Source organism: Canis aureus, chromosome 6, assembly GCF_053574225.1.
Source record: "Canis aureus isolate CA01 chromosome 6, VMU_Caureus_v.1.0, whole genome shotgun sequence".
NCBI lineage: Eukaryota > Metazoa > Chordata > Mammalia > Carnivora > Canidae > Canis > Canis aureus.
In genome coordinates, this window is record NC_135616.1 from 49,591,453 (window position 1) to 49,616,362 (window position 24,910).

The 24,910-nt window shown below is 41.8% G+C and overlaps 1 protein-coding gene and 2 long non-coding RNA genes across 3 annotated transcripts in view; 1 reads left to right on the plus strand and 2 right to left on the minus strand.

Annotated features, from left to right (window-relative positions):
- Nucleotides 1–16,582, minus strand: TADA1 (transcriptional adaptor 1). Its single transcript, XM_077901503.1, has 8 exons — nt 16,292–16,582; nt 11,985–12,076; nt 11,631–11,696; nt 7,228–7,325; nt 5,373–5,582; nt 3,760–3,911; nt 1,647–1,809; nt 1–1,202 (listed from the first exon to the last, which is right to left on the minus strand). The coding sequence occupies exons 1-8, from the start codon at nt 16,363–16,365 to the stop codon at nt 1,050–1,052; spliced, it is 1,008 nt and encodes a 335-aa protein (XP_077757629.1). The 5' UTR covers nt 16,366–16,582; the 3' UTR covers nt 1–1,049.
- On the plus strand, nt 15,529–22,948 carry LOC144316060 (uncharacterized). Its single transcript, XR_013381859.1, has 3 exons — nt 15,529–16,762; nt 17,521–17,614; nt 17,943–22,948. It is a non-coding gene; the product is annotated as an uncharacterized LOC144316060 (long non-coding RNA).
- Nucleotides 16,811–24,910, minus strand: part of LOC144316059 (uncharacterized) — a 12,402-nt gene continuing 4,302 nt past the window's right edge. The window contains exons 2-3 of the long non-coding RNA XR_013381858.1: nt 22,811–23,418; nt 16,811–16,996 (exon numbers count right to left, since the gene is read on the minus strand). This is a non-coding gene — a long non-coding RNA (uncharacterized LOC144316059). The remainder of the gene's footprint in view (nt 16,997–22,810; nt 23,419–24,910) is intronic.

The window sequence follows — 24,910 nt, forward strand, 5'->3', positions numbered from 1 at the left end:
TTTTCTCCCAAAAGGTTTATTTGTCACATTTGAAGTACAAAATCAAATACACAAATATTGAACCATGTATACATATCTATACATATTACTTAGACCTACACAACCCATCTGTACCTTCTAATCTAGTCACCAACACTATCTTCTGAGTAAAAAGCATCACCTCTAAAAAAAACAAACTTTATTATTAGTAACACTGCTAAATGTAAATTATTTGCACTTTATCATTTGGAAGGACAGAACAGATACTGCACAGGAAGTGGGGAATTTCTAAGTATAAATCCAGTATGTCTACATGGGCTTCTTAAAACCTATTCTATAGGAATAATCAAGAGATGAATTTTGCCAGTCTTTGGGCATATTAAGTATAAAAGAAACGTAAGTTATGAGAAAAAACTTTGTTACATTCCATGGTTTTTATTTTGGTTTTTAATGCAAAGAAAGGACTTTATTTTGTCTAACAGTATAGTATTTCTAAGTCCTATTTTCTATAGAGTTGTAATGAATTTGGGGGGATATACCTATATCTGCTCACTAAAGGAGGTATATGATTTTTAACACTGTGGATTATTTCAACCCAAATCCAAGAGCACAGTTCTTTAGGAAAAGGCAAAAATTTTAGGCTTGCCAGATAACAGAATATATGCTGTCATTGAACACACAGATGTCCTGCTGATCATGGGAACTAAGTTATAAAAGCTTCTTTGTTCTAGAATGTCATCTACCTCATAAACAGACCACAGGATACTAAGCCTCAGATGCCTAAAAACATCTCCATTCTAGGCACAGGATTTTATCAGTGCTTACTCCCATAACTGGGAACACACACACACATACATACATACATACATACAGAGATATGGGTCATTATCAAAGTCAGATTTATATTAATGGCTTCACAGTAGCAACGCAAAATGTACTCAGTGTCACATTTCCATAGGAAAGTTTATATTTACACTATACACTTCAGTTTTGAAGTGTGGACCCAAAAAACATTCAATTCTCTAACCAATGAATTTGCTGAGGGTCCCATGCCCTCAAATCACCTTAATTCAGCAGAGCAAAAGCCCTTCCTTGGCTGCCAGGCGCTGGCGGTGGACTTTGTCTTGCTGCAGTTCTTCATGATTTGGATGCCAGAGTTTCATGATGATCCTTTCAATGTTGAGAGCGTATACAGTATGTGTAGGAATGACTTCCCTGTGTACCTGTGATTAAAATATTAGCATGACTCCAATTACGTTTCAGTATATTTTTCCAACATTTTATAAATTAAAAAGTAAGGTTTATGTCAACAAAACACACAAAAGATGCACATACCTATAAACTATAAGCCAATGCCTAATGATAAAGCTCAAACTAGATCGCAAGAAAACAAAGAAATAACAAGCTTCTGAAATAGGAGTAAGGGAATAAATTTTTTTTTTCTTTTCTTTCTTTCACTGGGGACATGGGGGCTGGAAGAGGTAAGTTTTAGGAAGGAGGGCTGGGCCCTGGATTTGAAAAGTGAGGATAGTATTAATGGCTTTAATAACAAACAATAGAAACTGAAAACCAAAACCAGGAGGAGGTAAAGCTACCAAATTATCTTTGTAAACTCAAGTGAACTTTGAACCATAAATCTAGATAAACCTCAAGGGGCCAAGAGTTACCTGCAAAGCTTCAAAAAGGTCGTACATGTTGACCGGAGGCAAAGACGCAGGGAGGGTATCCCCAGAGCATGCCAGGAGGAGTGCAGCTTGCTGCTCCGCGTCATCAGGGGGCGGGTGGGAAGCTGGGTTCTGACCAGCACAAGGAGCAGAGAAGGCTGGAGGGCTGAAGACAAAGTATTTTAAAAACATTCCCAGTAACTAGGAAGGAGACAACTGAACAACTAGAGTAGAAATGGGCTTTAATACAGCTTATTAAAAATATCTTAAAAGGAACAAAAAAACCCAATTACAAATCTAATTATTTTTTTAGCTAGCATATACATGAGTAGCCTCTAATTTTAATTATCATAGGCAGCCCATCCGTCAGGCTGGAAACAAAACATAAACACATAAAATATTTACTGAGCTCAAGATACTGAACCAAAATTGTTTCCTGCCCTTAAAGTGCTTCTAGTCAGGGGGAAGAAAAACAGACCTTAATTAAAGGAGAATGAAATTGAAAAACTGACTTGGGAAAGGAAGATAAAATGTAACTGGAGGCGACAGGATTGAAAATTAACATGTAAGAAAAGAAGATACAGCACACAATAAGCAGCAGGCAAAAACGGGGGACGGAGAAAACCCAAATCTTGCCAATTTCCGAAAACAGGATCCAGATATAGTATCAGCAGGGAAGTCAGGCATAATTTTTGTATCATAATACTGTAGGAGATGACCTTTACAGTTCTCAAGAACATCTAGGAGGTAAAACAACGAGGAGGTAACTCAGACCAAAGCACAAGCGCGTATGTGCGTGGGTATGGGCATGAGACAAAGGCAGCCCTGTTGGAGAAACAAGCGCCGACAGTGAGGTGATGCCCCGACACTGAGGTGACACCCTGTGGGCCCGCCAGCGGGGGAGAGAGGCAGCTCGGGAGGCCTAGCAGGGTCAGATAGGCTGCTCCCAGCATTCGGCCACTAAAAGGAGCCCCCTCTCCCTGTTTTTGGTTTGTTTTTTTTCCAGAAAAGAATGACTTACAAAGAGAATACTCCCACACAGGATAGGCCTGAATGAGACTGAGAATGTAAATCTTCACATTTGGCAATCTAAATAAAAATAGTGAACCTAATTTAAGATGGGGCTCTTCAAAATGGGTCTTGAGCCACCTAAAGGTCTTCAGCCATGAAGTAGGTACAACCCCCTCCCTGTTGTGTCCAACTCTCTTCTCAGCTTTCCTACCACGTCTCCTACGTTCCCTTCCTATTCCTTCTTCACCATCATCACTCCTGCCAGTCCTTCCAGTCACACTTTTTTTGCTCTGAACTTGGACCTCCTGTCATCTCCCTAAACAACCAGATAACTGGCGCCCAAGGAAATTCAGTCACTTCAGTTACCACAAGAAAAATCACATCATTCCTTTTTCTTTCCCAAAGGCTTACAATATGTGGACTAAATTATCTGTGGAAAAGGAAGAAAGGTGGAGAGGTGAAATCAGACAACACACGGATGAGATGAAAGGTGATCCAGGCTGTCTCATAAAGTGATGACTCAGGAGGACCTTAGAAGTCTTGGGAGCCCCCTCTGTGGAGGGCGGACAGAGGAATCCCAGGTGTGGGGCTGAGAGACCAGGTCTGCACAATGGCATGCCGAGAACAATCTGATGACACCCAGCATAGGCCACTCCCTTGAGCTATAGCTACAGAAGCTATAGAGAAATGCCTCCCAGCCCTCCTCCCATCTTCGATACCCAACCCTGAGCCAACAATCTCAGGCTTCACTTCTGACCCAGAGCAGGCCCACTTCTACCACCAGGCAGATGCTGGCCCGTTAAGAGCCATCAGAATGCACCACCCCAGGGAACCACTCCATCCACCTCAGAAAGTGGGGCACACTCACAGTAAACTACTTGTGGCAGCCAAACTCTGCAACTTCCCTTCTGATACACAGTACCAAACAATTAATTAGTTATCACCAAGGATGCACCAAAAAAAATAAAACTGCACTGTCCTCAAAGGTACCTGAGACTTACAGAAACATAATAAACAATTATTTAACAGTGGTCTAATGCGTAACAGTAGTATACCAACCAGAAAGGAAAGGATGGATGCAAAAATCACAAGAAACTTCATATACCTTTCTATTAAGTTGTTGTAAGCTACTACACTATTCTTCAGGTATGGCTGTGGGGTTACATTACTACCAAAGGCATACTTAAAGTGACCATCACGTAACCGATAAGCTTTCCTTCTTGACACAACTGATGTCAATATATCTTTAAGGTGATTCTGTAAAAACAAAAAAGAAAAGAAAGAACTCTTGTTTAAAAGCAAATCATAGAACTTCCATTGACCAAAAAATGTTTACTAGCATTTAGTGGATGGAGATATGAGACAAGCTAGCATATGTTGGAACCAAATGAATATTTATTTACCAAAGAGCCACAAAGCCACACCAGAGTAGGAGGGTAAAGGAAAGAGGGAGATGTGCTATTTTTATTTAGTTCAATTTAACATGGGCTTACTCTACATGAAATTTATTAATGAAGTTATTTATATCTCCAAATTGGCTCCTCTCAGAAAAGGATTTTCAGATAGCCTTAAAGTACAAAAACAAATACATAAAATTTTAAAAAGGAGGCAAATTAATTTGAAACCTGTTTTAAAATAGGACAGAAAGTTTCAAGATCTAAAATTTATTGGTTACAATGCCCAATCTACTAAAATTCTTGCGTTAAAGAACCTTGGCTCTCCCCATAAAGCCACATACATAACAGATATATAGAAAAGAAACAAAAATTAGGTATTTAATATCTCTTAAGGAGAGCCAAGTACATTAGAGAGGAATGGAAAATGTGAAAATAAAGAGGCAGAGCTGGTCCCAGTCTACTATTAATAACAGGGGAGTCAGTATTAGGCCTGGTGTTTCAACTATACCAGTAAAATAATTTCATATCCAGGCTTTCATGATACAATTTGTCATTTCCACATACCAAATTCATTTAATGTGTACAACTTGATGAGACAGCTATTATAATCTCTGGAGTACATGAGAGCAAATGGAGGCCCCAAGTATCGGGAATTACCCAGTATCATCTGGCATACCTACACACTATAGATCCCAATATATTTTGTCAAATAATTAAATGAATAAAGTGAATGGATCAGTGAAAGAGTGTGCTGAGACAAGAATCTCACTGTTTAGACTCTTTAAATGCTGTGCTACAGCAAAAATCAGTGATTTTAATCTTTAGGATTCTACATCTCAATTTTTTCCTTAAAACCTGCTCCCTTATTGGGGCAGCCCGGGTGGCTGAGTGGTTTGGTGCCGCCTTCAGCCCAGGGCATGATCCTGGAGACCCAGGATCCAGTCCCACATCGGGCTCCCTGCATGGAGCCTGCTTCTCCCTCTGCCTGTGTCTCTGCCTCTCTCTCTCTCTGTGTGTCTCTTATGAATAAATAAATAAAATCTTAAAAAAAAAAGGCAAAAACTGCTCCCTTATTAACAAATTAAACACCAAATTAAGCTGAAGTGTTAGGCCATAAGTAAGTTTTCTGAAAAGCTTAGTCTATTAACTAAAGGCAACTGCTTGGACTATGAGGTGTTTCTCCCCTCAAAAGAAAATCATTTCAAGACAACAATTCTCAGATCATGACATTTTGGTTCTTTTCTTGCAGGATCAAATTAACAACACACACAAGCTTGTTACATTCAACCTGTAAAACTCTTTCTGCCACCAGCAAACCAACCTCCACCGCATAGACAACAGCTGAGACTGCCTCCTCGGTGACGTTGTCCAACCCGTGCTCATAAGCAGTCACTATCATTCTCCCTTCCAGCTGACCCCGAGTGGGAAGCATCATTGTGTGGGAACAAAGTTTCAAGTCATCATCATCTTGGGGATCCTTTGCCACAAACTGCTGGGCTCCCGAGAGGGGATTTTGAGGCTGGAATCTATGCTATGGGTAAGAAAACTTTTCAAAATTATTCATCACAGTGGCAAGTAATGAGACACAACAAAAGTAACCAATTTATTGGCCTGGAGATCCCACAAATTGCCACCAAACCATACCGGAGGGGTTTAAAAAAAAAAAGTAACTTGTGTACAAATAATCACAGATTCACATCCATTACATAATGAAGACATGAATTAAGGGGAATAATGGTAGTATGCACAGCAGCTTATTCTATTCAATTAATACCTTGGTAACCACAGAATATATGGCTCTGTGCTAAAAATAACAATTAGGGGGAAGGAGAAGATATAAAATTATTTTCAAACAAGTCAGAGCATTTTAAATATACTTGTAAGTAAGCAAGTTCTGAAAGTAGAAATATATAGTAATACTCCAATTATGCTGTAAAAAGCCTAGCCAACTGACATAACAGATTTAATAACAGGTATTCTAAAAGAACACCAGACGGTATAACTATTTTATATAATCTTTTACTTACAATCCTCAACACAGAATCTTGCTAACATAGTCATTCTAATTATTTAAAATAATTTTTCTTGGGCACCTGGGTGGCTCAGTTGGTTAAGCATCCAACTCTTGATTTCAGCTCAGGTCATGATCTCCAGGTCATGAGATCAAGCCCCAAATAGGGCTCTACGCTCAGTGGGGAGTCTGCTTGAGATTCTTTGGCCCTCTGCCCCTCTCCCCATTCATAGGAGCGCACACATGCACTCTATCTCTCTAAAATAAATAAATCTTTAAAAAATAACATAGTGTTTCTTAACCTTTTCCCACTCATAAAACCTCTGCCTTCCTCTGGTGGACTCTGAAAGCCCATCTGTATACTCCATCGTCAGTGTGAGACACACCCACAGTAGCGAACATGACCTGTCCCTGTTTGAAGTTTGTATCGCAAAAGGAAACACTGGTTGTTTTTCCATTTTCCAAGTACAAAACTGTATTTTATATCAAATATCCCTTTTCAAACCAAGGAATGCCTCTCTGGGGGTACCAATGCCTTCCAGATTGAGTATTATTTATAGAATACATAGAAAACAAAGGTAGCAATAAGTATTTGTTGAGGTTAATCAATAAAGCTATTAACACCCAGTCAAATCTATAAAAGGAGTATTTTTGAGAAACTTTCTTCTCCAAATACAAACAAAAAAGCAAGTTATTCTACAATGTTTACAAATTTTATAGCCAAATGCCTTCATGACTTCTCTGCTGATCCCCAAAGGCTCAGGGCCTAGTTGGGCAACATCAGGATCCTGCCAGAGGCAAGCGTCCTAGAGCCATGGAACACAAATCTTCAATATAAGAAACATTATTCATTCCAGAAAAATACTTAAGAGGAGAAAGAATACAGGTATATTTTTTGAATCATTAAAAAATCATTAGGTATTAACAAAAATATATTAATATGTATGCGATAACAAACTAGAATTATAAAAATTCAGATACCTGGGACTCGCAATCTTTGAAACTCTCATCAACTTCAAATACAGTAACATTCCTTCTCAAATCATGCCCCCCTTTTTTCCAACTCTACTACTAGTATTTTAAGATGTATTTAAAAACTAAGGCCAGTTTCATCACATCAGCATTTAAATCAGTTGTTACCAAGATCTATTGAATAACAACCTACATCAAATTTCTGACGAACAGAAGAAAGTTTTTTCTTTCCCTTTGGTTTTCCAGGTTTAGCTGCAGAACCCCCGGTCCAGTGCAAAGATCCAGCACCCTCTGTGAGACAGAAAAATAATAACCATAGAGAAAATAATGATAGGTGTCAACTGCTAAGTTTGTTTTCATTTTGGGCTAAAAAATTATGGAATGCTCAAGTAATGAAAATAAATAATAAATGCTTAAATTCAGATCTTCTCTTTTTTCTCTAAACAAAATTATGAATCATCTCAAAGCATGTTTTTTCCAGCTGTAGCCAAAATTATTCCTTTATGAAGACAATTTGTTTTTCATATTTTCAACTCTAATGTTTATTGGGTGTTTTGCTTGCTTATAAGTAGCAGTAATATCAAAAAAGTAAGCGAGAATTTTCTAGTTGATGGTGAACAGAGCACATGAATTTCTCTAAGACCCTACTAAAAATGATAACAGTGGAAAGTAAACAGCACATATGCACAACAGCGACAAAAAGGAAAATGAGTGAAACAAGATGATATCTCAACAAATTTCAACAACGGTCTAAAACTGTCTGACTTACAAGCAGACATATGGAAGCTATAACCTAGGCGAGGCAAGGTTGGGACATACAGAAACCAGTCTACCTGCATAGCAGAAATCTATAAAGACTCTGGATTTGGAGGAGGTAAGTGCAGTGGAAACCAGGGAGGGATCATTAAAGCTAAAAGTAAGATTAATGGAAGGTCTATATTCAAAAATCATCACCACCAGTAGTGGGCACAGTACAAAATAAAAATGCAGGTCCCTTGTGCAAACATTTACCATTTCAAGGCAACCACATTAGAGCACTAAGCCAAGGATGGGGCCCATCTGAGTTCCTGGGCAGTTCACAGGCCTTGAAGCCAGCCCGGCTCATGCCCATACATAGAACAGTAACTACAACAGCAGGGGAGAGAGGGGAAGGGGACAAGTGAATGGACGACTCTCCTCTACTTAAGCTGAACAAAATTTCTGGCATCTATTCAGGTAGTTGGTATAGATGTTGGCATTCTAGAGCACAGCTCTCTGTATGCTGCCATTTAAGGAGCCCCAAGCATTGTATGCTTCATTCTTAAATATGAATCACCAGACATTTGACAATAGTCTGTAACATGATCAGAAGACCAAGCTAAACAAACAGAAAATAAAGGTCCCAGATTAAAGAATTCAGGCAACACAAAGGACTTCAAGTAATTTCTAACTGGTACCTTCAGAAGTCTGAAAGATATATAGCCATAAAACAAAAAGAAGATATTATAAAAATTGCTGAATTAAAGAACGCATTGGGCAGGAAGGTTGAAACAGCTGAGGAAATCTCACAAACACAAAGCATGAAGACAGATGTCCAAAATCAGTAAATGCAGAAAGAGACTTAAGCTCCAGTAAGGAGCTACTGAAGTCCTACTGGAACAAGAGACAAAGTAGGTGTCTTTGAGAAAAAGTCCAGGAGGGGGAAGAAGTATTTCACTATAAAGCTTCTGTATTATTTCTAACCATGAGTGTATGCATATATAGTTTAAAGGAAAAAAAAAAAAAAACTGAAGTAATCTAAGCTCATTATAGTACACTTAAAAAAATTACTCCCCCAAATTTTTGTAAGACAGAAGAAAAACCCCACTCATCATCTAAGCAAAAAATATTATTTCCATTTTGATGTTTTTTTAAGAAGTTTTTAAAGCTTTAAAAAAAAAATACTCCAAGTTTGCCAGTTAAAAAGGAGCTGTTTGGACACTTATGATGATGAGCACTAGATACTGTACAGAATCGTTGAATCACTATATTGTACACCTGAAACTAATATAACACTGCATGTTAACTAGACTAGAGTTAGGGGGGAAAAAACTGTTTGGGAAATCAAGTTCCTCCTCTCCACCACTTTAAATGTCTTTGGTATACCCAGGTCTCACTGATGAGGTCAGCCAATCCCAGAAGACTCCCAGAGAAACCTATTCCTGCTGGTCGGCCTGAGTGTTCCATGACACTGCTGATGTGTGAGCATACTCCAAGCAAGGAAGCACAGCATGGTGAGTATGGACTCACTGACAATGAGGACAGCTTTCCAGCGCTAAGCAGATTTCAGTGTGGATCCAACACTTCCACTTACTAGTTGGATAAAGTGTCAGGTAAGTTTTGCTTTTCTTTTTGTTTTCTCTAAAGTTTGTTTCCTAATCCGTAAGAGGAGGTTAAGACCTATCCTAAGGAGTTGTGACAATTAAAAAGAATGCACAGAAAGTGTTGCATTGCAGTTACTCAATTAAAATCCTCTTTCCTGCCTAACTTAGAAAAACAGAAAACCCACTCCTAAGTATTATACATACAATGAACTATTTCTCTATTTCTTTCTTTCATCTTCTTCTTCTTCTTTTTTTTTTTTTTTTGAGTAAAAGGATAGAAGTTTGTAAAGCAAAGATACAGAGAAAGCTCTCAGAAGTGAGAGAGGTCCCAACAGGGTTGCCCTCTATTTCACTTTTAATAGAAATCATCTCTTTGTTGCTAGCAACTATCAATTTCATTTTGAGGAAATATATTTTGGTGTTTGATAGAGAAATAACCTCTCAAATTCCAAATATTTCGTCATTTATTTTAAAATAATCAATAACAAATGTTCATGAACATCAAAGGCTTTATTTAGTTAAAACCAGCCACTTACACTAACTAATACCACTTCATTTTGTTTGGCCATTTTTTTACTTTCAAGAGCACTTTTTCATATGTTCTTTCATCCATATATGTATAAATATAATTATCTATCTATCTATCTATATATATCTGTAGAGCAGATATTACTGTAATGTAAAAGCTAAGAACATCCAATAATTAACTATACTACCTAAGCTAGTGGCAAAACCTAAACTTGAACCTAAGTCTCTTGACTCTAATCAACCAGGGTTTCTATCCCCAAACATACCACTCACCTTTTGCACATATGCCACTTTAGAATATACAGAGCAAGATCTGGTTCTCACAATGCTGTCTTTCCTGATCAAATTAAATTTTACACTAAGGACTGGATCATCTCTATGATCTAACTAGCTGAAGTCCACTTCTATTTAAAGAAAACAGAACATGCAAAATCAGATACATGTGACAATGTGCAGAAAAGGGCAGTGTGGGGTAAGGGAAGCAGCCCCTATTAACTCCAATCTCCATATACAAATGCTCATTGTTAACTACTCTTTACCAATGACAACTTCTTTGAGTGTGGGGGACTTGGACTTTAGGAGACTGCATCTGAGTTCATTATTATACAGTAGAGGGTTAGCAGAGAAAAGACAGAAAGTACTAGCCATTTCTCCATAAAGATTATCACAATCACCACAAGTCCTTTAAAAACAAAAATATTCAACTTAATTTACAGCACGAGATACCTAGAAATCCAAATTTCTAACAAGAGCTCAGTATAGGTTTTATTGTGAGGCAAATTTTAATGCATTTATTTTTGATCACTTGATTAAAATAAAATAAGATGGTTGAAAAAACTGACTTATACCACTTAAACTCCAAAAAATTAGGGCAAAATAGTCACTGTTTCTTATCTGTATCTATTTCGGGTAAAGTGACAGAATTAGCCCCTACCTACCTTCCCAACAAGCTAAGGCTGTAACCTTCCAGGTGCCAATCTCCTACTGAGAATACAAGTCAAAGTCCAGGTTCTCGCCACGTTGTGGTTTCTCCTCCGCCTAACCCTAACTCATCTTCCCTAGGTCACAGAAACCCTCTCCTAACACCAGCGGCCCTTGGCTTCTTCATCCTGATTGCTCACCCTCTTGCCTCTCATTTATGCAATCTAAAATCAAGCTGAGCTGAGTGAAATAAGTCAATTGGAGAAGGACAAACATTATATGTTCTCATTCATTTGGGGAATATAAATAATAGTAAAAGGGAATATAAGGGAAGGGAGAAGAAATGTGTGGGAAATATCAGAAAGAGAGACAGAACATAAAGACTCCTAACTCTGGGAAACGAACTAGGGGTGGTGGAAGGGGAGGAGGGCGGGGGTTGGGGGTGAATGGGTGATGGGCACTGAGGGGGGCACTTGATGGGATGAGCACTGGGTGTTATTCTGTATGTTGGCAAATTGAACACCAATAAAAAATAAATTTATTATTAAAAAATAATAATAATAAAATAAAATAAAATCAAGCTGAGTGGACAGTAAAGACCAAAATTCAATATAAACACAGGGAAATCATCTACTTCACAAAGGTTCTATAAAACCATCTTTACCTACATAATAAATGTTTTCTTCTGAGCAGTTCAAAGAACATTTCACTTGCAAACAACAGATGTGTCTGTTAAAGGAAACTAAAGCCCACTGCTCCATGGCTCTGCTGAATGACATCCCCGGAAGTATTTCCACTCCCTTACCTGGTGTAGACACCAAAATCTGACAACGCGTAAGAATAGCCAGGAGGAAATCGTTGTGAGAATGGACTGAAAAAGGGAAGATTGTCACAAGTAAATTACGAAATATTTAAAAATGTAAGGAAACCATTATTTAACTTTGGATTATCCCCCACCCTGCCATTCTTTACACTTTATTTCAAATATCCATATTATTAAAATAATCTTACACAACACTAAATCCAATTTTATTTTTTAAGTTAAAAGACTTACTGCAAAATGTACTGCCATTTATTTATGCAATTATTTATTTGTCATTTATTACAAATCTGGGAAAACTTCAGAACAGTAAAGTAACTCTCCAGATAATTATTTTACCATTATCCTGCGTGAGAAGTCTATGGGCTTCAAGGTCAAACTCTTCTTTGCTGATCTTCTGCTTGAACCACAACTTTAAATTAGCCCAGTATCTGCAAAGGCAGAAGCAGTATTAAGAACCAACGGGTCTGCTTCTTTCCTTCCCAAATTCACCTTACCTGCTCCAAAACCGAGGAAAGGAAATTTTGCATTTCCTACTGTATTGTGAGCTGAGTTCATACACTTCTCCCCAAATTCATACGTTGAAACCCTAATCATTACCCCAGTACCCAGGGTGTGACTGTATTTGGAGACAAAACCTTTTTAAAGAGGTAATTAAATTAAAATGGCGTTTTTTTTTTTTTTTTTTCAGGGTGGGGGTGGGCCCTAAGCCAATTTGATGAGTATCCTTGTAAAAGAGATTAGGACAGAAAGAACACACACACACACACACACACACACACACACACACACCTGTGACCCCAGACAGTGGCCATCTACAAGCCTAAGGGAGAGGCCTCAGAAAAAACAATCCTGAGGATACTCTGATGTCAGACTTCCAGCCTCCAGAACTAGGAGAAAACAAATCTATGTTGTTTGAGCTACCCCATCTGTGGTATTTTGTTATGGCAGCCTTGAAAATGAATACACTTAGGAATCAGAAAACCAACAGAAGGAAAAGGAAGAAGTTCTTCCAAAAAAGGAACTGATAGGTAGTCACACAATTGGACTCACGAGTCAATTAGCCAAAAATCACAGCCATACCTTTCCTTCTTCTCTGTTGCCTTTGTAAAAGACCTACTCTCCAGAGTCCTACATTTGAGATATATATTTTAAAAGTATTATTATTAAAAGTATTAACTTTTAAATATTAATTTCAAATACATTATTTTTTATAATTAACTATAGTTAATAAACTGTATTGTATATTTGGAAGTTTGCTGAGAGATCTTAAAAGTTCATTAAAAATTTTTTTACCTATGTGTCATGACAGATATGAACTAGACTCATCATGATAATTCTGCAGTATACAGATAGAATACTTGTTGCACACCCAAAACTAATATAATGTTACATGTCAATCATTCCTCAATTAAAAAAAAAAGATTTGTATTTTAAAAGGTGTATGTGTTTTATGGGTTGGGGAGTAGTCATTAATATTGATCCTGATAAACTTTTTCCTTTCAAATGAACTCAAGTTTTAATCTAACTGGCTGGAGTAATGAGTTTCTAAAACACCTCACCACAAAGAAAATACCCGTGGATATGAGAAACTTAGTGGTTTTTAAAGTGAAAACCAACCACTAGTCATAAAAGGTACCAGTTAACTGAGAGGAAAAAAAAAAAGACTTGATCCCTTAGACCTTAACAACATTATCAGAGCACTAAAACATGACTTTTCACATCCACAGCCCTTGTGCATCAAACAGAATTAAAGACTGACTACTCAGTGCATGTCTTACTATCACTTTCAACTTACACTTAGCTATTTTCTAATTCTCATTTGAGTTCCTAACAGAAAAGAAAAAAGAAAGATTTCTAAATTAGATGGTTTAATGCTCTCACTGCATTATACCCATGGCAGGGCTTCTCCTGCACATAGCTTACCTTCAAGTCATCTTAGTATGTACCTCTGTATGTAACTGGATATGTGTGCATGTAACTGCATGCAAAGCTTTGGGTTCACATCCATTTTTTCCCCCCCAGGAGAAAACTATAGTTTTAATGGGGTCAAAGTTGCCCAAGACCCATTTCAACAGCAAAATGTTTAGTTTCAGAGCTTGGCAGGACATTTCACCTGATACTCACACACGCTCATTAGTCAATAATAACTTCTCAACAACAGACACCTAAATGCTTGTGTTTTTTGTTTTGTTTTGTTTTGTTTTAGGACAGGAAATAAAGCTCTACAGAAAAAACAAGTTTCTTCCTGGCCCATTCTATCCAACAAAAGAGGATAGTAACATGAGACAAATTTCATTATTTAAAAGCCCTGTGTCACTATTTGGCAAGAATGATGCAAAAATTTTGAGTGTGAACTTATATGTAAAACAAGGCTCTAACAGGAAGCTCTGCCAACATACTACTTATCTTCTCCAATGGCAAACTTCCTAGCCCAAAAGATCTGGGAGACCTGCTCCCCAAACCTGGTCCCTATATTACCTTGCTGTACAGCCATGGACAAATGACTGTTTTCCTCAACAATACCAGAGTCAACATCTATGAAAATGAGGATGATAGGAGAGAAATGGGAGTGGGTCAAACTAGGAAGCACTGGAGATACTTAGAGAAAACTAAATAACATATGATCAAGTCACCAAAAAAATTCAACACTTTAAATAGGACACCTTCCTGGGTACTACACAAAGTGAATTAGCTAGCAAAGGCCATGTCTTTCTAGAAGCTGATGTGGGCATGCAACCTGACATAAAGGACATGTGGACCACTAGATAAATAGAAAGCAACTCTTATCTGGGTTCCTTATACACTCTCTGTGTTTTACCTACCACCCAGGACCATGTTTAAACTGCCAGGTTATATAAACCAAAGCAAACTACTCATGAAGGAAATGTGAGAAATTACTGTATAGCAATAGTACAGAGTGTTTAACCAAAAGGCACTTTTTAAGGAGCAGGGGAAAAAGCGAGAGAATGGAAAAACAAATACCAACCCTGTGCCACTAACTATTCCTGGCACAAAAGCATATTTTGATTGCAATATTAGTGCAATATAGTGATTCACCCTACAGATGCACCAAATTTAGCTTTAGCATCTATATTTGACCAACATTTGATAGCCAGCATTGGTCTTTACTAACCAAATAGAGGGGGCACCCGGGTGGCTCAGTGGTTGAGCGTCTGCCTTCTGCTCAGGTCATGAACCCGGAGTCCTGGGATCAAGTCCCGAATTCAGCTGGGTGGGGGGTGGGGGGAGGGCTGCCTGTGTCTCTGCCTCTCTGTGTCTCTCTGAATGAATGAATGAATGAATGAGATCTTTAAAAAATAATAAAAATTTAAAAAGTAAAATTGTAATAACAATTGATGTTCCAACAATTTCTAAAACACCTCCTTGTTATTTCAGAAATATATTTGGCTTTGGCCTCGGATGAAGTATTGATCTTCCATCCCGCCATTCCGCATCGGACCTGCTTGTGTCCGCCTGGCTGGGCGCAGGCTCCTTTAGAACCCCCCGTAAGGGATCCCTGGGTGGTGCAGCGGTTTGGCGCCTGCCTTTGGCCCAGGGCGCGATCCTGGAGACCCGGGATCGAATCCCACGTCGGGCTCCCGGTGCATGGAGCCTGCTTCTCCCTCTGCCTGTGTCTCTGCCTCTCTCTCTCTCTCTCTCTCTCTCTGTGACTATCACAAATAAATAAAAAAAATTAAAAAAAAAATTAGAACCCCCCGTAAGGGGGGAATCCCTGGGTGGCTCAGCCGTTTGGCGCCTGCCTCTGGCCCAGGGCGTGGTCCTGGAGACCAGGGATCGAGTCTCACGTTGGGCTCCCTGCATGGAGCCTGCTTCTCCCTCTGCCTGTGTCTCTGCCTCTCTCTCGCTCTGTATCATGAATAAATAAATAAATCTTAAAAAAAAAAAAAAAAAAAAAGAACCCCTTGTAAGGTATCAGGGCCAGGAATTAGGCACGGGGAGCCCAGTGACTTTTGAAGACTTAACTTCTCTAGATCTCAGTCTTCTCATCAAATGAGAAGGGTAACCGTACCTACCTCACATCCCTGCTGTGAGGATTAGATGAGATAGTACATTGGAGAGTGCTTAAAAAGTGTTCAATTAATGTCCCCTACTGAGATCCTCACTATCACTGCTGTGATGTTCGGTATTCTACCCGCGGGGCCGTCTGCCTTCCCAAACTGCTGTCAACGCTCTAAAACGCAGGGTCTACGCAGGGCCCGGATCTCAGGAAGCCTCCGCCTCCAGGAAGCCCTCCAGGGGCGCGCCGCCCCACGCGGTGCCCGCTCCCGCCGGGGAGCGTCGCGTTCGCGGCCACCCGGCCCGGGGCAGGCCTCACCGGTCTCGAACTCTGCATGCGGGCCTGCAACCGTTTAGGCACGGAACGTGCCTCTCCCGCCCGCGCAGGGCGGGGAGTCCCGGGCGAAGGCGCCCCCCGAGGCCCGCGGCCCGCGGCCCGCAGGAGGCAGGGAGGCCCGGCCCTCCAGCCCCGCGCTGGCCCAAGAAACCCGGAGGCCCCGCCGCGCGGGACGCGAGGCTGCGCAGGCCTCGGGGCGGCGAGGGGCGTCTCCGGGGGCGCAGGGGCAGCCCGAAGCCAGGGGAGCACAGGCGCGGAGACCTGGAAGCTGCGCCACAACCGCTCTTACTGTTTCACGTTGTCCCCCAGGGCCTCGCTCAAGTTCTTCTTGGCCGCTTCCAGCTCGCTCACAAAGGTCGCCATTGCTCCCCACGTCTCAGCCCGACCGCAGACGGCTCTGCCACGGTGACCAACAACCGAAAAGCCAACGCGGCGAGAGTCTCGGCGCTGGAGGCTCAGTCCGCCGGCGTCTGCCCCGCCCCCAATCGCTCAGAAGACGTTTGTTTGGTTTTCGGCTCCGCCGGCCTTCCTGAAGAGAAAGTGAGGCGGCAAATTCGCTGTTCTCTCAGTCCTCCTGCCCCCGCCCCCTGGGGTCACGTGATCGCGTGAGGCCCCGCCCCCCCGCGGCCGCCGTGGGCTGCAGCGGCGCCTGCCGGGCTGGTGCTTCTGGGCTCCTGCAGGCTGCGACCCGCCGGCAAGTTCCCGGTTCGGCCCGCTGTCCTCTCGCCTACAGGAGTTATCTTTCCCGGCAGGTCAAAAAGTAAGTGTAGTATCTGTTTGGTTCCCTTCGACTTATTTTTTCGCCAAGCACCGATCGTGTAATATGCCACTTAAGCGATTCGTCTTAATTCTCTGCGTCTTCCAGCTAGATTGTAAGCTCCATGTGGACAGGATTGTGTTTTATTCGCTGCCGTTTGCTCACATACTGGGCTCTCAGTAAGTACTTGCGGAATGAATGAAGTAATTGTCGAAAATAAGGAAAAGACACAGAAGGCTAAAAATTAAAAAAAAAGAAAAAAGAAAAGAAAAAAGAAAGAAATGTGTTTTACTACCTCCGGACAAACTTTAACTGAGATTTCTCCTCTACCCACACCACAGTCCCCATAATTTATAATCATGCTCTGTCTTCTATTGTGCATCTTGGTGGGGGTTTTTAAAGCTTAATATACTAATACAAATATTTTCCTCTGGTATTTTAGTGTCTTTATAATCATTTTAATGACAGCTTATCAAATACCCCACAGATAAAATGTACACAGTGACTTGTTTCCTAATTGTTAGCCTATTGTTTCCGGTTTTTTTTTCTCTATTAAAAGGAATTTGTAAAGTAATGAACTTTTTTGCATAAACCTTTTCTGCATTTAGGATTATCACTTTAGGATAGAGTCCCACAAATAGAATTACTGGTTTAAATGATAGGAATATTTATAAGAATCTTGGTGTATATTGTCAAATTGCCTTCCAAAGATGGAAAATAATCCTAATTGCTTTGAAATCTTGTGTAATTTCTCTACGAAGGCCCCTTCAAGCTGCTTCATTTGTTCAGCAAAATACACTCCTATTATGTGCTGGGAACTCTTATGTGCTGGATTTACAAAGATGAACAAGCCAGGTAAAGTATTTCTATCTGTGTTCATAAAACTCCAGAGAATTTTTGACCTTTTTTTTTTTAAAAAAAAGATTTTATTTATTTAGAGAGTAAACAGGAGAGAAGCTGAGCAGAGGAGAAGGGGCAAAGGGAGAGGGAGAAGCAGGCAACTCACTGAGCAGGGAGCCCAATGAAGGGCTCTATGCAGGGCTCTATCCCAAGTCCCAAGGTCCCTGGGATCATGACCCAAGCTGAAGGCAGACCTTTAACTGACTGAGCTCCCCAGGTGCCCCGAAATTTTGACTTTTTATTTTTTTTTATTTTTTTTTTAATTTTTATTTATTTATGATAGTCACAGAGAGAGAGAGAGGCAGAGACTCAGGCAGAGGGAGAAGCAGGCTCCATGCACCGGAAGCCCGATGTGAGATTCGATCCCGGGTCTCCAGGATCGCACCCTGGGCCAAAGGCAGGCGCTAAACCGCTGCGCCACCCAGGCATCCCCCTCTTTACAAATACTTGTTGATTGGCTTTCTTACTCCACTCATTAACATTGGCTCATTAGGCTTTTTCCCAGAACACTGCCAGCAAATGTGTGAGCTGTTGTTCTATTTCAGACATCAGCAGCTCTGCTTCACTTGGAAAGACTCTTATTCAGCTTTAAAATATTATTGACAATATTTTTAGTTGCCCTGTTGAATTAACCGCTATAACGCTTACTGTAATTTGTAATACTTATTATGTGCTACACTAGGCTACTTGTGTGTATATATTTATAGTTATGCGCAGTGGTACACAGTGGCTCACACTCAACATATGTGTCTGTCAGCATAAAATATTTTAGAAAATTCTATGTAATGGTCTTCTTAAATCTCTATCTATATTGAGGTACAAATTTTAATACAGTTAAAGTTTATAGACTAGAATATATTAGGTCCAAGTTAAATTTATGGCTGAAGACAATTAGAGAGGCATGTCACCCTGACACCACATATATTTATTTTATGTCTGCCAGAAGGAGGTGAAGAGGCTCTAAATCTTTTTTTATGCCACGATGCCAGTCTGGAAAAGCCTCTGCAGCCCTTCTCTTCTCAGAATAATCTTTCTAAATAAACTATGTAGGGTTACATTTTAAACAATTTTATTGAAACTCTTCTAGCCTTGAGTCCCAGCTTAAAGCCCTCTGAAGCTTTATAAGTACTTAGATTCCTCAGGCTGCTATAACAAAATATCACAGTGGTTTATTTTTATTTTTATTTTTGTAATATTTTATTTATTTTTAAATATTTTATTTATTCATGAGAGACACACACACAGAGAGAGAGAGAGAGAGAGAGAGGGGCAGAGACACAGAGGGAGAAGCAGGCTCCATGCAGGGAGCCCGATGCGGGACTCGATCCCGGGAGCCTCCAGGATTATGCCCTGGGCCGAAGGCAGGCACTAAGCCGCTGAGTCACTCAGGGATCCCCCACAGTGGTTTAAACAACGAGATATATTTTCTCCTAGTTCTGGACACTAGAAGTCATGATTCAGATGCCATCAAGTTTGGTTTCTTGTTAGAGCTCTGTTCATGGCTTGTAGAGGGCCATCCTCTTTCTATGGCTTCACAAGGCCTTTCCTCAGTGTGTATGTGTGTGTGTAGGGAGGGTAAGAGGGAGAGAGCACAAGCATGGCAGCTCTCTGGGGTCTCTGCTTGTAAGGACACTAATCCTATTGGGTCAGGGCCCCACTCTTATGACCTTATTTGACCTTAATTACTTCTTTAGAGGCCCCATCTCCACACACGGTCACACTGAGCGCTAGGGATTCAAAATATGAATTGGAGGTGGGGTGGGGGGGATGCAAACATTCAGTCCAAAACAGTACTACAGGAAGTTAATAAGAGTTTCCCATTCTTTCTTAATCTTTTGGAGATTAGAGTTTTAGGACTCTCAGAAATGGAAGACATCTAGGGATTCTAGTAAATGAAAGATACCTAACCAACCCTAAGAATACTGAAAAGTAAACACTGTTTTTACATATGTTTTGATACTATCATGGTTGACTTGATCAAAGCATTTTTGCTGGAGTTAGTTTTAAAATAGTCTCAGAATATAAGGGATAGAAAGGAAGAACCATGATCTGTGATATAGATGGACAATAATTAAGAGAGTCAACTGTAGGGACGCCTGGGTGGCTCAGCGGTTAAGCATCTGCCTTTGGCTCTGAGTGTAATCCTGAAGTCCCAGGATTGAGTCCCACATCGCGCTCCCTGTGTGGAGTCTGCTTCTCTCTCTGCCTATGTCTCTGCCTCTCTGTCTCTCTCTGTCTCTCTCTCTTTCTCTGTGTCTCTTATGAATAAATAAATTTCTAAAAAATGTTAAAAAAATAGTCAACTGTACATATGTTATACATTATAAAATGTAAATAACTCTACAAACATTAGCTAGTCTAGTTTTTAAAATCTGTTTTTAAAATTATTTTGTAACAATTTTCCTTCCTCTCAGGGGAGGGTAAGTAAAAATATAAGTATTGTAAAAAAAAAAAAAAAAAAAAAAAAAACAACAACTTAGAATTAGGACAATCAGAGAGCCCTTCCATAGCTCAGTTGGTAGAGCAGACGACTTTAGATGCAATGGCTAGAGGTAGGACAATCAACAGAGAATAGACACCCAGTAGAGTTTGTTACTCAGCTAAAAGGGCAGAATAGGGGACAGAACTGGACCACAGATTAGCTTCTGAGGACACAGAGAGGCAGCCAACCTTGGGCACAGCCTCTTAGGTCTCGCTAGAATATTTCTGTGCCTTGGAGGGAATCTCAGAAGCAGCTCTTCATTCTTTTGCCCTTTCTCACTCTGACAGCCTAACAGAAAGACCCTCTTGGTTCTGTTTCTGTGATGGTAGTAAGAACACTACAGACGGACTGTAGGGAAACAGAGATGGCTCAAAGAGCTCCCATTAGGGAGGAAGTTAGTTTGGGCATAACAATGGTATTTGTGGAGCCATCCTTTAAACTTCGGAAAACATGAATTATTAAACTGCATATACTGGGAAACAACCCCTTCAAACTTCTGTAAGCAGCTTGTCAAGCTGAAATTTGGAAAACTTAGCTGAAGCCTTTGGCCACTACTCAGAAAGTGGACAAGAGCTTCTCCGGGTGTTGGGACACCTGGGTGGCTCAGTGGTTGAGCCGTTGCCTTTGGCTCAGGGTGTGATCCCAGCACTGGGATCTAGTCCCCCATCAGGCTCCCTGGCAGGGAGCCTGCTTCTCCCTCTGTCTATGTCTCTGCTTCTCTCTGTGTCTCTCATAAATAAATAAAAAAAATTTTAAAGAGTTTCTCCAGGTGCTAAAAAATATTTTTGTATAGTGATGATGGAGGTCAAGCAGTAGAGAGATCTTTGGCACTTGAGGCCACTTGGGGAGATGTCACCTGACACACTGGCACTGGAGTTGCTCATGACATCCAGACTGTGCTGGATGGAGACCAGACTACACACCTCACCCTCCAGACAGAGGGAAAGCCACAGGGCTGACCCAGAAAGGTGAATTGCCTGCAGTTGCCCTGAAAAGCCTGACCCTAGGGAATGAACTTGATTCGTAAATTTTTGAAGATTTGGCCCGTGCTTAATGTTTGAAATCCAGGAGGTGATTTGTTGCCTGGAGTTATAGCTGCAATCCCATCCACTTGCTGGAGCCCTGAGTCCACTCTCTATCCTTATCAGAAACAGTAAGCCCGCTGGGAGTCAGCACTTCCTCCAAAGTAAGGAGCTTAGTCTTACATATCTTTTCTATATTTATGCCTGATTTCTTTAAAAATTTTTGTTGCTTTTGTAAAGACATCTTTTTCATCTATTGCATTGAAAGTTGAAAAACCACCTGTGGCTAGTTCCAGTCACTGAGTAGCTAGCTCAAGGCCAGACCCTCCATTACTGTGTGGAACAGGGCTGTTCATAGTGGGTATCTTTGCCTTGCACCTGGCTTTTATGGCACTTTTCACATTTCACCAGTAAGTATGATATTTGCTGTACATTTAGAAAAAATACCCTTTATTTCTACTTTACTGAAAGTTTTACCACGCATTATCATTGAACGCATAAATGTGCTTCTGCATCTATTCAAAGGATTGTACCGTTTTTTTCTCCTTTACTTTTTTGGTGTGGTAAATTACACTGATTGATTTTTTTTCTCCACTCATATTTCTGGAATAAATCCTCCTTGATTGTGATAGATTTTTAAAATACACTAGCATATTTGATTTGATCACATTTTGTTTAGGAGTTTTTGCATCTATTGATAATACTTCTGAGTAATATTGGTATCAATCTAAAACTTTTGAATATGGTCCTTGTTTGGGCATAAACATTACATCAATAAATGAGTTGGGGAGTTTTCCTGCTTTTCTGTCTCTGAAACAGTGTTTAAAAAGGGAGAGGGAAAAAAGAATAAAACATAAAAAGGGAGAGGGGCTTCTCTGTTCTTTTAAAGTTTGAGAAAATTTCCCTGTGAAATCATCCAAGCCCACTCTGGTGGAGAAGAAGGCAGGTTTTTAAAAATTTCCAATTCCATTCTCTGATTTTTGGGGTGTCCTGTTTTTTTCTCGAGCTACTTCTGTTAATTGATGCGTTTTTGTCTACTTTTCCATTTCCTCTAAGTTTTTCAAAGGAGCTCTGTGTTGATAGGTACTTATTTTGCTGGGGTCAGGATGGGCTGCCGAAGGTGGATGAGTATCCCATTAACATATCCCCCTTCTTTGCATGTTGGTGGATGCGAGATAACACTATTTTCCTGACACTTCAAAGAATCGCCCCCACCTCTGGCCTCATTCATGGAAACTTTATTCCAAAGAAAACTCAGGAGGGTCACATGATGAAGGAAAGCCGGGGTTGTGGGTTCTCTACTTTGGGGTCCCAGTTTTTCCACAACATTTTTATAAAGAGGCTCTTGGATTTGCAAATCCAATTTGGATCCCCGTCTCCTTCGGGCCATTGGAGCGATCTCCGGCCTGGCAAGTCTGTGTTCAGCCCCACCCAAGGGTACCCCACCAAGGCCTCTCGGAGCAGCCACAAATAATTCCTGCGCGGAGAAAACGGAATCCCCCCCTCCCCCCTGGGTCCAGGCTGGTCCTGCCTCTCCCCGAGGAGGTGGTGGTCCAGCCGGGACCAGCGGCGCGCGGACGGGCGGTGACATCGCGCAGGTCTGGGTAGCCCAGGGCAGTGAACAGCCTTTCGCCCTGGCCGGCCTACCTGCTGGCCGCCATCCTGGTCCCCTTGGCCGAGGTTGGATGTCGCCGGCAGCGACACAGGTGGGTGCAGGGCTGTGTCCAGTTCAAGAGCGCACCTGCTGCGGCGGCGGGGCGGCGGGGCCCGCGGAGACCCGACTGTGCGGGCGCCTGTCCCTGAGAAGCAAAGCGGAGATTCGGAGCTAGTGCCGCCGTGGCCGAGGCGACCCGCTGCCGCTCCGGGAGAGACCGCGGCCGCGGCCGGTTTCCGCCGACGGCCACACGGGGGTGATGTGCCCTAATCCTGCCTCTGGGTTGGGCGGCTGCTGGCGGGGATGCCGCGTCTTAGGCAGCCCAGCCCCGGGCGCCGCACCCCGGGGCCGCCCCCGGCAGCTTGCATCGGCCACTAGCGGGGCTCGGGTGGCCCTCTGAAAGGTGGCCGCCCTCCTCCTACGGATTAGAAGCCCTCCGACTCACATCTTGGTGGTCAGAGGTGGTCTCCAGGAATGTTGCAGGACATTGCCCCATGGAGCGTTCAAGTTTAACTGGTTGACGGTGTGCACTCGGCCACCATAAAGCCCCTGCCAGCAATGGGCTGGAAAATCCTTGCCATATTCTACGCAAGGTAGTCACCTAGAGGAAGAAATGGAATTGCCACATTTAGGAGCTGAAGACCAAAGGAGGCTTAGAGCTGGGGGTGGCGGGGGTGGTGAAGGCCTGCAGAGCTGACCCAACCCTGATAGCTTGGGTCCGGGAGGAGAGAGAGAGCAGAAAGTCCATTGTGGAATGCCTTTCTCATCAGACCCTAATCAGTAATGATAGCTAGCTCCCACCAGGAGCCAGGCTGAGCTATTGACATAACTCGGTGAGGTCCTAACTCCTGCTCTCCCCATGCCATAGGTGAGGAAACTGAGGCCCAGGAAAGTCAAGTTGCCCCACGATATAAAATAAGTGGTAAAGTCTGGAACCCAAGTCTGGTACTAGTTTTTGTGCTTATCCCCTCTGCTGTGATAACCATAATGACAAAAGTTAATTCCCCAGAGCATTTAATGTCTGCCAAGCATGGAACAGAATGTTTTGTAATGCTTTTTTTTTTTTTTATTTTTTTATTTTATTTTTTTTAATTTTTTTATTTATTTATGATAGTCACAGAGAGAGAGAGAGAGGCAGAGACACAGGCAGAGGGAGAAGCAGGCTCCATGCACCGGGAGCCTGACGTGGGATTCGATCCCGGGTCTCCAGGATCGCGCCCTGGGCCAAAGGCAGGCGCCAAACCGCTGCGCCACCCAGGGATCCCTTTTTTTTTTTTTTTTTTAAAGATGTATTTAATTGGGCGGGCACAGAGGGAGAAAGAGAATCTCAGGTAGACTCCCCACTGAGCCCGGAGCCAGAGAGGGCAGCCCAGCCCGGAGCCAGAGAGGGCTGGGTCTCACCTCCCTGAGACCCGAGTGGAAATCAAGAGTCAGATGCTTACCTGACTGAGCCACCTGGGCATCCCTTCGCATGCTTTATTTCACTCTCACAATAATCCTATGAGGAAAGTACTATTATACTATCATAGTACTTTATATAATGTAGAGGCTGCCTTTAAGCAACAGACCTGAGCCGTGGACTCCTGGGCAAGCAGAGCAGCCCACAGGGCCCACTGAGCTGAATGCAAATAGGCTCATTAAGCCACCCACTTGGAAGTAGCCATAAGCCCTAACTAGCCAATGGGCTACTTGCAACCAGGCACAGGTACCAAAAAGTACCAAAAAAGGGATAGTTCCAGACATTCCCATAACTCCTCACTTGGCCTTTAGCCACAGCCCCCTCCTACTGCCTCTTGGCAGACACTCTTCTTTGCTGTCCTGCCTGCTGTTCCCTTGCAGTGTATTCAATAAACTTCTATCCTCTTCGTCCTTTGCCTTGGGTGAATTCTTTCACCACCCACACTGCCAGCTCCACCCAAGGGGGTTACCCCACATACAGTACCTTATTGTTACCAGAGTACTCTCTTTAATTGTCACCACAACCCTATAAGATAGGTGCTATTATTTTTAAATATTTTTATTTAGGGCAGCCCCAGTGGCGCAGTGATTTAGCGCCGCCTGCAGCCCAGGGTGTGATCCTGGAGACCCGGGAT